Source organism: Neolamprologus multifasciatus, chromosome 8 (genome assembly GCF_963576455.1).
Source record: "Neolamprologus multifasciatus chromosome 8, fNeoMul1.2, whole genome shotgun sequence".
Taxonomy (NCBI): domain Eukaryota; kingdom Metazoa; phylum Chordata; class Actinopteri; order Cichliformes; family Cichlidae; genus Neolamprologus; species Neolamprologus multifasciatus.
Window position 1 is genome coordinate 4,862,123 of NC_140446.1, and position 11,961 is coordinate 4,874,083.

The 11,961-nt window shown below is 40.0% G+C and overlaps 2 protein-coding genes across 2 annotated transcripts; one reads left to right on the forward strand and one right to left on the reverse strand.

Annotated features, from left to right (window-relative positions):
- Positions 1-2,180: 2,180 nt before the first annotated feature.
- On the reverse strand, positions 2,181-4,236 carry mrm1 (mitochondrial rRNA methyltransferase 1 homolog (S. cerevisiae)). The gene has a single exon (XM_085170271.1). The coding sequence runs from the start codon at positions 4,040-4,042 to the stop codon at positions 2,903-2,905; it is 1,140 nt and encodes a 379-aa protein (XP_085026397.1). The 5' UTR covers positions 4,043-4,236; the 3' UTR covers positions 2,181-2,902.
- A 667-nt stretch (positions 4,237-4,903) lies between these two features.
- On the forward strand, positions 4,904-11,711 carry chmp2a (charged multivesicular body protein 2A). Its single transcript, XM_085170279.1, has 6 exons — positions 4,904-5,062; positions 6,187-6,354; positions 6,437-6,616; positions 6,720-6,850; positions 7,786-7,847; positions 8,377-11,711. Exons 2-6 carry the CDS (start codon positions 6,187-6,189, stop codon positions 8,496-8,498), a joined length of 663 nt encoding a protein of 220 aa, XP_085026405.1. The 5' UTR covers positions 4,904-5,062; the 3' UTR covers positions 8,499-11,711.
- Positions 11,712-11,961: the final 250 nt, after the last annotated feature.

Consider the following 11,961-nt stretch of genomic DNA (forward strand, 5'->3'; position numbering starts at 1 on the left):
TGGGACATTTTATTGTAACACCTGATTGTTTTCTCGTTTTAGTTATAGTAGTATTTTTAAATGGCTGTACAAAATTAAAAAAACAAAAAACAAACACCAGATGTGTTGGCTGCATTTTTAGAGAAATAGTTGTATATAACTTTATTGTTTACAAAATGTATGCAAAAGTTTTCAGAATGTACAATTTATATTTGCATTTGAAGTTGTGAAAATAATTTACTAAACATGTTTGTGGTTTTTACAGTAAAAAAAAAAAAAAACTACTACTAGGATTTTATGTTTTTTGTGTGATTTCAGATCAGTTGTGTTAATACAGTATGTTAATGAAAAAATAACTGTAAATTCAGACACGTGAGGTTGTGCTGAAAAGAATGATGCCAAGCAAGGCAAGGTAAAAAATAAAATAAAACAATTTGAAGGTGAAATACAAATTTAAAATCTTGTTCATGACAGTGTAATTTTTTTTCCAAAAGCGAAACTTAAGTTAGACCTTTCCTTGTAAATGAACCGCCCCATGCTTTCTGGATTTTTATACGTATTGGGCTACATATTTCTTTGTACAGTGCATATACTCAAAATTCACATGTTTTATGGAACTGAATGTTTAACTATGTGGTCTACATAACATGTGTATACTTACTGCATTTGAATCATTTTAACCATATGTAAAACCTGCATGTGTTTTTTTTAAAAAGCTTTGATTTTGCCACCTCATCTGATTTCCATGCCACCCTCATGCCACCCTGAGACAATTTCTTAGTAGAAAATTAGTATATTTCCACAAACCTTCTATTTTTTCATTAATTTGTAAATGTCACTTTAAGTTTTCAGTTTCTACAAAAAAAGGAAAAGTGTTTTTTAAATGGAGATCTTATCTCAGTAACATGAACAAAAGTATGTAGACATCTCCTACTGTCTTTCCTTTATTCTTAGGATTCTTATTAATAGAAGTGTAAGAACTGCTTGTTTTTCCTGATAGTAAAGAAGAAGACAACACTCATGGGAACACGCCTGTCACAGGAGATGAGCAAAACTATCAACTTACAACCTGACAACCAATAAAAATTGTGCATTTGCCTTGGGCTTCAGTAAATAGTTTTACAGTTTGGTGAGGAAGAACCTGACAAGCTTGCATGGAGCCCTGACGTCACCCTCATTCATGCCTCCAAGATAAACTAAAGCAGCAGATGTGATCGACACCTTATCAGCCAGTATCAGTGCTGCACGTCACTGATGGTCTTGTGACTGATAAATTCCCCGCTGCTGTGATCACATGTTCACAAACCTTTGGACACGTAGTGTTTGATGTGAAGCATAACCGCAGTCTTCTTTCCTCAGCGGACAGTCGGCATGTCTCAGCAGGAAAAGCACTGGTTTATTAATCAGGGCTGCATTCCACTTAGGCGAGGTCCTCCTACTGTGCATGTCTACTCATTGTCATGGTGTACTGGGGCAGTAAATGCACACGAGTCATTATGGTGTCACTTATTCCACCTGGTGTTTCTTTTCTTTGGTCAAGGGTCAACATGTGTACAATAAATAATGTGTAAGGCGAAGACAAAAGACAGCAAATAAAGAGAAAATTGAAATCAGTTGACTGAAGTAGCGGGTAGGGGTTGGAACCTATCTGTTGTGATTGGAGACACCTCAGAGGTGGATGAGAATCTTGTGGGATACACAAGCAGCTGCTGGCCAACCAATCAGAGATAGCGGTGATTGCAAAAGAGCAGAAGACAGCAGCTGTGATAGATTTGGCAATAGCAGCTGACAGTAGCATTAGATAGAAGGGATATGAGATAATCAAGAATTCCCAGTGGCTCAAGGAACTGGAAGGTAAAATCAAAGCGTCCCACTGGTAACAGGAGCTGGAATCATGGCTCCAACAGTCTCTGGGAACAACATCAGAGGTCTCTGTTCAGGAAGGTGCAGCCGAACCATCAAATCCTCAAACATCCAGGCCTCTGGAGGAGGACCAAAACTTAAACAAGAAACACTGTGTTACCAAATATTTTTTTGCAAATGCAGAAAATCATAATTAGATTTACTGTATCAACACACAACCAAGGGTCTGTGAGGAGGACAGCAACCTTTGTGAGGGGGATAAAAGAAACCTTGTGTGGAGCAAAACACAGTAAAAGTGTAGCTGTCACGCTTGGTCCTCATGCTTCAATTGTGCAATCAAAAATTCCTCAAACTGACATGTGGAGGACATTTTGCACCTTGAAACTTTGGCGTACCCAAATCCATGTTTGATTATACAGAAACCTACCTTAAAATGTGAGCAAAAGACATAAAAATAATAGACACTACAGTCCTGATGCTGGGCGACCAGGACGTACTCCTGTACTTCGGTACTGAATCAAAACACACGTGGATAAGGTTTGAAAATGTGGACGTTTACCTATGTTTCGTTTATTTATATAGCACATTTAATTACAACAGTAGTGTTGGCTAAAGTGCTGTACAAAGATACAAATTACACAGTAAGATGACTTAAAACATTGATATCAAGTAACAAGTATCAAATAACATCAATGCCAAATAACAGATAGCAGAGAAAATATATAGTCAACAAATCCCAGGAAACAATCATGCAGATCTGTAAGACTCGGCTCAGAGCCTGTTGGTTTCCACTGACAACATCAATCTTGAAAATAGGCAATAAATAAATAATGTGTATTTATTTTAAAGGCTACGTAACTTCTTGAAACAGGTGGGTTGTGTTTTTTGTTTCCAGCAAATGCTACTCAGTCCCAACAACAACAGCAGAGAAGAGTATGAGGGCTCTGGTTTTGTCTTCTATGAATTTGTACTCAAGATTACACTGAACTATTTATTCCTGTGGTTGGTTGTGTTGTCAGTGACCTTGCATCTTGATTTGGGAGGCTATTTGAGGTGGCTGTCATGTGGTCGAGCTCCTGGAGGACAGCAAAGAGTGCAGCAGGATGCCTGTGGCTACAGAAACGTTTAGAGACTCGATGCCAGGCACCAGCTCCCTGCCCGCTGGGATGGTGAGAAGTGTCTGACACGTGGAGAGCAGCTCCTTGGAGAGTCCTTCTCCCTCTCCTCCCATCAGCAGCAACGTGGGTTTGGTCATTTTAAAGTCTGAACACTTGGTGATGGGCATCTGAAACACTTCTGCTTCCTGTCCCACTGTGCCAACCACCTGCCAGCCCTGCTCCATCTTCAGCTTCAACATCTCTGCAAGGTTTTCATATCCATACACCCCCATCACCTCCATAATGCCCGAGCTCGCCTTGCTGACCACTGGAGACAGCGGGCAGGTGTAGCGAAGACTGCTGGCGACTCTGTCCACCCCGAGGAAATAAGCAGAGCGCAGGATGGCGCCGAGGTTCATGGGGTCGTGGATTCTCTCCAGAACGAGCCACAGTGGGGCATCTTTCCTGCTGGGTGCAGAGTCCTCTGTGAGGTAGCTCAGGGGACTGGCAAGCAGGCACACTCCCTGATGGACTCCCCCATTGGACATCTTGTCCAGCTCCTTCCTGCTGACCCGATGGACTTGAACTCCTCGCAGATGAGCCTCCTCGCACACCTTCAACACAGACGCCCTGTGAGAAGCCTCGCCATCTTTTACAAACAGCTTACGGACCCTCCTCCTTCCCTGAGTGAGAGCCAAGAAGCAGGGAGCAACGCCAAAAACAACCTCGCAGTCCTTAGATTTGGCTTCAGGTGCAGGTTTCTGCTTCACCTGCCTCTCCCTCTCTGCAGGGAAATCTTCCAAGCACAGTTTCCTGAGTTCAGGTGACACTCTGAAGTCACCTCCCCTCATCTGCTTCTGCAGCATTGAGATCTCACTTTTAAACACTTTTATCTGAGTTGACCCCTCATGCTCCTGCCCTTCTGCAGGCTTGTGCTGGACCCTGGAGCGCCCCCTCGCTGCAGGACTGACCTTGCTGTCCTTTGGGCTCAGGTGTGAAGCTGTTACGTGGTAAAAGGCAACCCGGGAGGCTGATAAAGGTGCATGGAATCTTCTGTTCAATGCAAGCAGCAACCTGTGCTGATTTGCAATAAATCCAGCCATATTTATACAAGGGGCAGCCTCTGCACTGGAGAAACTCGAATCAGCTTCCCGAGAAGTCCATCAATCCACAGATGTGTCAGAGACCTTCACCGATAATCTGTCACGATGAGTTAAAAAACCAACTTCCTATCTCAGCGAACATGCTTGTAGCTTTTACGCACATGTGCAATCCAGTCTCAGCAAGCAGCGGATATTATGACCTGACGTGGAGTCATTTACCCTACAAAATAAAAGCCTGAGACTGCTAGTCTGATGACAGGCGTCACCCAAAGCTGGAAGTGTATGGAATTAAAATAATACATTTCGCATAAATAACATTTTTCTTACGGGGTCAAGTCTGACATGTACTTTTGTTGCTGTTGTAATATTTAGTTTCATTTTCGTACTGGTCATTAAACGCCTATTTCTATGGATAACCTGTTATTTAATTACTTTTCTGTTGTATTATCTATTTGGTTTTATTTGTATAATTTTATCGTTATTGCATGTTTTGCTTTGCTTTAATTTTAATCAGTATATTTTTCTATATGTTTTATTTCCCAACTTCCCAACTGTGACAAATATTTTTAAAAAGACAAAAATCAAAAAGAAAGAATTAGGGTGGGGCCAATAGCTTTTCCACAGCACTGTATAGCTGTAAGATTCCTTTGTTACAGCTTGTTACAGCTTCCTTTGTTAAGAATTAAGTTAAACGCAAAAAAAATAAATTAAATAAATAACAATAGCTTAGCTAGCTTTTTTAGCTAGCTTTTATAGCACTCTAGCTCTAGCTTTTATTTTGAAATGTCTGTCTGTCTTCCTCGGTGTCGACTGTAGGCACGTGACAAATGTGACGCCATGGTAAAACTGACGTCTGCCTGGGTGTGCGCGATGGCGTAATTTCCGGGAAGTAAAAGTCTAGCAACACGGAAGCGTAGGAAAGAAAACAAATAATCGTTTAAATTTGTTTCGAGCAGAAGTCGGAGCTGACGCCTCTTCGCGCCGTATTCGCCGTCTGGACCCCCGTCTCCGCCGCACACGGTGAGATTTAACCGCTGGCCTCACGCTGTGGTGGGGTTACCTGTTGGTTTTTGTCTCCCTGCTAGAGGGGGAGAACAACCGAGCTAAACAAGGCTGGATTTAGACTTCAGGCCTTTGGTCACATAACTGACTGCTGAGTAACCGTCCAGTAAACAGGGGCTCGTGACAGCCTGAGACGGCTTTAGAAACACGTTTATATGTGTAGAAAATGTCGCTCTAAGTTTGTTTAGAGTGGGGGGTTTTATTTGTACGGAAGGCAGAGAAGTTCAAATAGAAACCCCCCATCTCGTATTCTCACATCCACCAAATGACCAAATGTCAGGCATTTATTTATCAATTTATTGACACAGTAATGATGAAAAGCGATTTTTATAATTAATGATGTGTTTGTAAGCCGATGGAGTGAGCACAGGTTCAGATTTGAGTTAGAATTATGATGTCTGATATTTCAGGCTTAAAATAACCATTAATGTCCACTGTTATTGGTGTAAGTTTTAGTATTTTTAATTTTAATTATTTCTATATTTACTTGGGGGTGGGGTGGGGGGACTGGTGATCAGAATAGACACCACAATATAAACACAGGAGTTTGTGAAGGGAGCTGATTCATAGTCATGTGGTCATCTCAGGTCTCAGGAAATGTGGAACAAAGCCTCACCAAGACTAAGACTGCAGACTCCATTGTCCATATTTTCATGTAATTTCAGTCTGTGTTTATCAAAATTTTAGTTACTTTTATTTTTCCCTGTTCTAATTTTAAATTTTTATTAATCTTTTGTTTTTGTCACCTGTTTTTGTTACCTTGACCCACATGCATTTATTTTAACTCCATGAGTGACAGAGAAGCTCATCAGAGAAGAAGGGCATTTTTTGTGTTGTGGAAGACTGTTACCTGTTGATCAACTGATTGATTAGAAGATAGATAGATAGATAGATAGATTAATCTCACTTTATAACTGAAGGTAGAGGGTACTTTTAATGGTTCCTGTTGCTTCTTACTCAATCGCCACATCATATGGCTACTGATCCCAGAGGACCGCAGGAATAAAAAATAAAAATAAAAAAGGAGCCATAACTGATATTTGTTTGACCAAATTTGATCCTCTGCTTATATCCACATCCAGATGGATTTCCTGTTTGGAAGGAGGAAGACTCCGGAGGAGATGCTGAGGCAGAATCAGCGGGCACTCAACCGAGCCATGCGAGAACTGGACCGGGAGCGAATGAAGCTGGAGCAGCAGGAGAAGAAGATCATCGCTGACATAAAGAAAATGGCCAAACAGGGACAAATGGTGAGGCCGTGGGGCTTGTGAGCAGAGTTTCGTTTGTACCGGAAGAATGTTCACAGTGATTTTATCGTTTCGGTCTTTGCAGGACGCCGTCAAGATCATGGCCAAAGACTTAGTGCGCACTAGGCGCTACGTTAAGAAGTTCATCATGATGAAAGCCAACATTCAGGCGGTCAGCCTGAAGATACAGACACTGAAGTCCAACAACAGTATGGCGCAGGCGATGAAAGGCGTCACCAAAGCCATGGCCACCATGAACAGACAGGTCCGATAACCAGCAAACATTCTGTGATCCAGCTTTTAAAAAATAGTAATGCACCCTGCTCAACGTGCTGACAGACTCTCATTTATTCATCCCATCCCCACAGCTGAAACTGCCTCAGATCCAAAAGATCATGATGGAGTTTGAGCGACAGAGTGAAATCATGGACATGAAGGAAGAGATGATGAACGACGCCATCGACGACGCCATGGGAGACGAGGATGATGAGGAGGAGAGGTGAGGGATTCTCAGAGCATCGGAACATGATCAGACCAAAGTACTGAGCTGTTCAGTCTCTTAATCTTGGATCTCAGGTGTTTTCAGTCTCAATGCCACAGGTGTATAAATCAATCACCCAGGCCTGTGATTTATTTTTACAAATATTTGTGAAACAAAGAGCTCAAGGATTTCCACCGTGGTACTGTAATAGTCAGTCACACAAGTCATGTGTTTAGGAACCACAGCAACTCAACCAAAAAATGGAGCTACAGAGCGGGTCTAGAAGTTGCCAACGCTCTGCTGAGTTCATAACTCTAGAGCTCCAAACTTCCTCTAGCATTAACATCAGCACATAAACTGTGGGCGGGGAGCTTCCTGACAAGGGATTTCCAAGGCCAGGAAGCTCATGTAGTTGTGATCTTTCTTAAATTTTTAAAACATTAAAAACAAAACTAATAAAATATGAGAAAAGTGTAATATTGGACAACTATCATTTGGAATAGACAGTTTAAAAGAAGGGTGCTAGTATATCAACAGCAGTATAGTACAGCATTTAAAGTAGAACCTTTACATCTTTTAATTTCATCATATTTCCCATCATCTTTCGCAGCTGTGTAAAAGTGAAGCTACAATAAGCAATTTAGCTGCTAATTTACATCCGTAGTGCCCGCCCCGACAGGTAGCATGAAACGAAGCTGACAGATATACAACAGAACACACTTACGGACAAAAGACAAATATGAGCTAAAAGTGATCACAGATCTGGTGTGTTTGGGATCTAGAACACTCTTTTATTCTATTTTTTTTTTTTAAGTTTTGTTTGTTTGTTTGTTTTTTATTGACAGTAGTGAGATACCCTCTGTGGTGGCCCTGCTACCCTTTGATTTGATTAGATGATTTATTAAACGGTCTTCTTTAAAATCATTTAAATGATTTCTGTGCTTCCTACACAGCGACGCCATTGTGTCCCAAGTGCTGGACGAGCTGGGTCTGAACCTGTCCGATGAACTGTCAAGTAAGAAAAAAAAACCCTTTTACGTTTTTTTTCTTTGACTCTCTGGATATTTTCTCTAGTGGCAATTCCTTTTGTTTGACCAACCAAACATCCCACAATTAAAAGTCCACAAGCCACTGCTGCACTGAGATACTATTTTGTACGCAGGCAAAAGAAGTCCACTGTCCAAACTTGAAAGTTGCATTTTTATGGTTTATTTATCCAGTTTGGCAATAACAAGATCCATTTTTTTATTACTTCCTGCTGCTTCTCCTGCTCTGGTAAAAAACCATAGGCCCACCCCAGTGCATGCTGGTCCTATACCAGTCTCTTTATTTATAGAAAACAAAATGGCCCTACAGCTCTTCCTGACTAATTTAACAAAGTAACATCAAACAAACATTGAACAAAATATTAACCAACAAATAAACTTGTAAATAAATCCCAAAATATAAGTAAACTAACAACAAACTTTAACTGATTTCAAAATAATAAAAAATAAGAACAAATAGCTCCAATATTTTCTTTTAACGCCTCGTCTTTATTTCAGGCTTGCCGAGTACTGGCGGAAGCCTGTCGGTGGCAGGAGGGAAGAAGGCGGAGCCTCAGGCGACCCTGGCCGACGCAGACGCAGACCTGGAGGAGCGTCTGAATAACCTTCGGAGAGATTGAGCGCTGTGGCGAAGCCTTTAATACAAATATACTCGAATCTCTGTTTCTAGATTCTATTGGAAGTAGAGCCAGCGGTACGCTGGTTTGTTGCAGCAGAGCTGGGGTGTATGACAAAGGTGTATGGCTTTCTGTTTGAGGTGTTTTCTCATTATGTGTAATATGTATTTTATCCAAAAAAATAAAAAGTAAAAGGGTCATTATCCTTCATAGGTTTGGCAAATTGTTGCCTCATTTCCGACTTTGCCAAATGACACAAGCTGACTTTATGTCACAGTCTGTAAATACTAACTCCTCCAGGCATGACGTTTTCACAAATTAAATTAACACTAATTATAAAAATGTTTAAGGAAATCCAAACGAAAGCTGGTAATATCACAGAAAACGACATTTTATATGGGTGACGTGAAGTTTTTCTTTTTTCTTTTCTTTTTTTTTTTTTGTACATGAGGCTGTTTTGGTGTTTGTATCACCATAATCATAATAATAATACTCTTGTAGCCTTTTTTTTTTTTTTTTTTTTTTTTTTGATTGTTTAGTAGATGGAATCTGCGGTTTGTCAGGGTTTACCTGAAGATGCTGTGCAGGAAGTTGAAATATTGGCATCTTTTGCAGCTGCATTCACAGATTTTACAGATTATATTTGGAAAGAAAGGTGAGGTCAGCTGACTTGGCACTCTTAAGATTTATTTCACCAAAATGTTAATAAAGAGTCAGTGGTGTTTATTTTTGACAAACTGTCCTGTTTTTTTTTTTCTCTATTCAATAAACATTTTTTCCAGATTTAAATAACTGGCTGTGTGATCAGTGTTATTTTTAGCAGATTCTACCTGAACATCTCAGACAAAATTCCAGGGGAAAGATAAACTTCTTAATGTGAATTAAATCACAGCTGTTATTCGTTTATTTCAATTATTCGGTTTTCTGAAAAACTGCTTGAGAAAGGCTTTCAATATCTGCTACTAAGGTTCTATGAATATGTGTAGTTAGTTTAGAGAACTGAGAAGAAGTCTGTAGTCTTGAGCCACGCATCATTTCTTTATATTTTCCACAGCCATAAAAGGCTGATGGGGTATGTGCGTCACCCCACTGGGACACCTTAATTTGTGAAGGCGATAACTTGAGAAGGAAGTCACTTAGGATTTTCAAATTGATACCACAGGTGCATCTACTACAAATCTTGGACAAGTTCGAATCTCACTGAGCTTGATGGCAAGGACAGAAAAAGCTTTCTGAAAATCATGTGAATGTGATAACTTGAGAACAAGGCAATGTAGGATTTTGAAACTGATACTATAAGTGTGTCTGCTGGGACATTGAGAGGCGGCACTGGTGGTTGCCAGTATTTTTTAAGGTGTTCTTCAGCACCAGTTCTCCAGGCCTTTCTCGGTGTCTTTTAAAGTTTTTCTTTGGACATTGGCTGCTTTTTCACTCATTTTCCATCCAGTCCTTGTACCTGATCAATTGCAGAGGAATGTTTCTTCCTATGTTCACCCACTTAACACTGACCTATGAACCATGTAAGCCTAAAAAAAGTCTCCTGATTCAGTGTTTACACAAAACACACAACAAAAAACCGGTTTTAAGTTGTATATTTAGGTACTTTGTTACTAGCAGTCATAAGATCAAAGACTTTGGTCCCATTTCTTTAGCTGAATCTACAAAGTGCCAGAAACAACAGTTTGAGTGATATAAAATTTTATACCAACAAGGTGATTCCCAAACCTGGCATATCTGGGCATGGTGTGCAGCGTGTCTGTAAGAAAAATGAGGAAAGTGGACAAGTGGCACACAAAAGATGAAGTGGAAGGCCTAAAAATAATAAAATCCACCTGATGCCGGACCTGAGAGATGAATCTGACCCTTCAGTTGATCCATCTACTCCAAGGGAAAAAAGGCAGATTACACAAGAACTGGGCTCAAAATCAGCAGGTCGTCTTAGAGCGATTTCAAATATCTGAAGTTTTAGTCCAGAGTGAGGTACAACTGTGAGTCTACAGTTATCTGGGGATGAATTTCAGACAGTGGCGTTATAGATCTTGTGAAAATTGATGGAATTAAGAAAAGTACGGTCATTTTTTGATCCATGCAATATCATCTAGAACAGCTTCATTTGTAAGCATGACAATCATCCCAAACACACTGCTGGTGCAGTAAAAGGACCAGCCAGGGGTGGGATGATCATGAGAATGAACAACCCAAAGCTACATGGGAGGAGCTTGTTAATGACCTGTTAACACCTGGAAATTATACTTCCTCTCTACTCCAGTCATCAGGATCACAGGCACAGATAAAGCAGATGAGGCTGAAGTTGTACACAGTTAAATATAAAGTTTTTGTGCTATGTATGGAAAAAATAGCTTTATGTATTTTTCATAAACAACCTCCTAGTGTACATCTGTACCCACTTCCTTATCAAATAACCACATCCACATATGATAGACATATTCATTTTATTCCAAAAAAAGTTTTACTTTCAAAACTGTCAATTTGTCAACTTACAATCATAGAACGATATTGATGTACTCAACACTTCCAACATTAAATAATAAAAAAATAACAGCGATGTTTTATGTACATTTGTTTCTGAAAGCTATGTACAAAAAAACAACAGGAAAAACAAAACAAAAACTGACTTTGTATTTCCAGAATGTGCTGCATATGCAGGTGCACACTGAGCAGCTGAAAGTACTGAAGCTGCAGAAAGCGGTTGCATCAAATGTAGAAGAGGCTGAGTGAACACAGCGAAGAGGAAAACCTGCAGAAACCAAACACTGCGACTGTGACGAACTCGCAGAGGGAGAGATTAACTGGCAGCGTGTTAAAGAGCGCGCACAGACTACAGCTAGAAAGCTTCATTTTCTAAAACGGCTCCCGTGAACGTCAGGAGTCTGATGCGTACACCTAAATCGTATATTTACTGGACACAAGCTATTTCTTTTTTGATTGGAAACAAAAGAGAAAAATCAAGATCAAAAATCAAACTTTGTTATTATCAGATCGGCCGAACTGAACGGCCAAAGGTCATGCTTTCAAGACAGTATTTTTGTAGCCCAATGAGCAGAGATTATTCTCCATTTTGGGGCAAAGCCATGCTAATACCTTTTTATTTTTTTATCATTTGGAAACAGCTAAAGAGAGTCCATGCATCTCACATAAAAAAGGAACTAACAGAAACAAAACAAAAAAAAACAACCAAAAAAAACAAAAAACAAACAACAACAAAAAAAGGGGACAGGTCACTGAATTCGACACCAAGTTTACCACCCGAATAATTTCCTGTACCTTTGTTCTCAAATCCAATCATCTGATTGTTTACATTTTTCACTTTACACTGGATTGGCTCGATTATTTTATATATATATGCATATATATGAAATCATGCTGGCTCAAAACTCCCAATAATCACACCTAACATCGATAAAATCTTAATGCAGTCGTGTGCAATCGATATAGGCAATACACA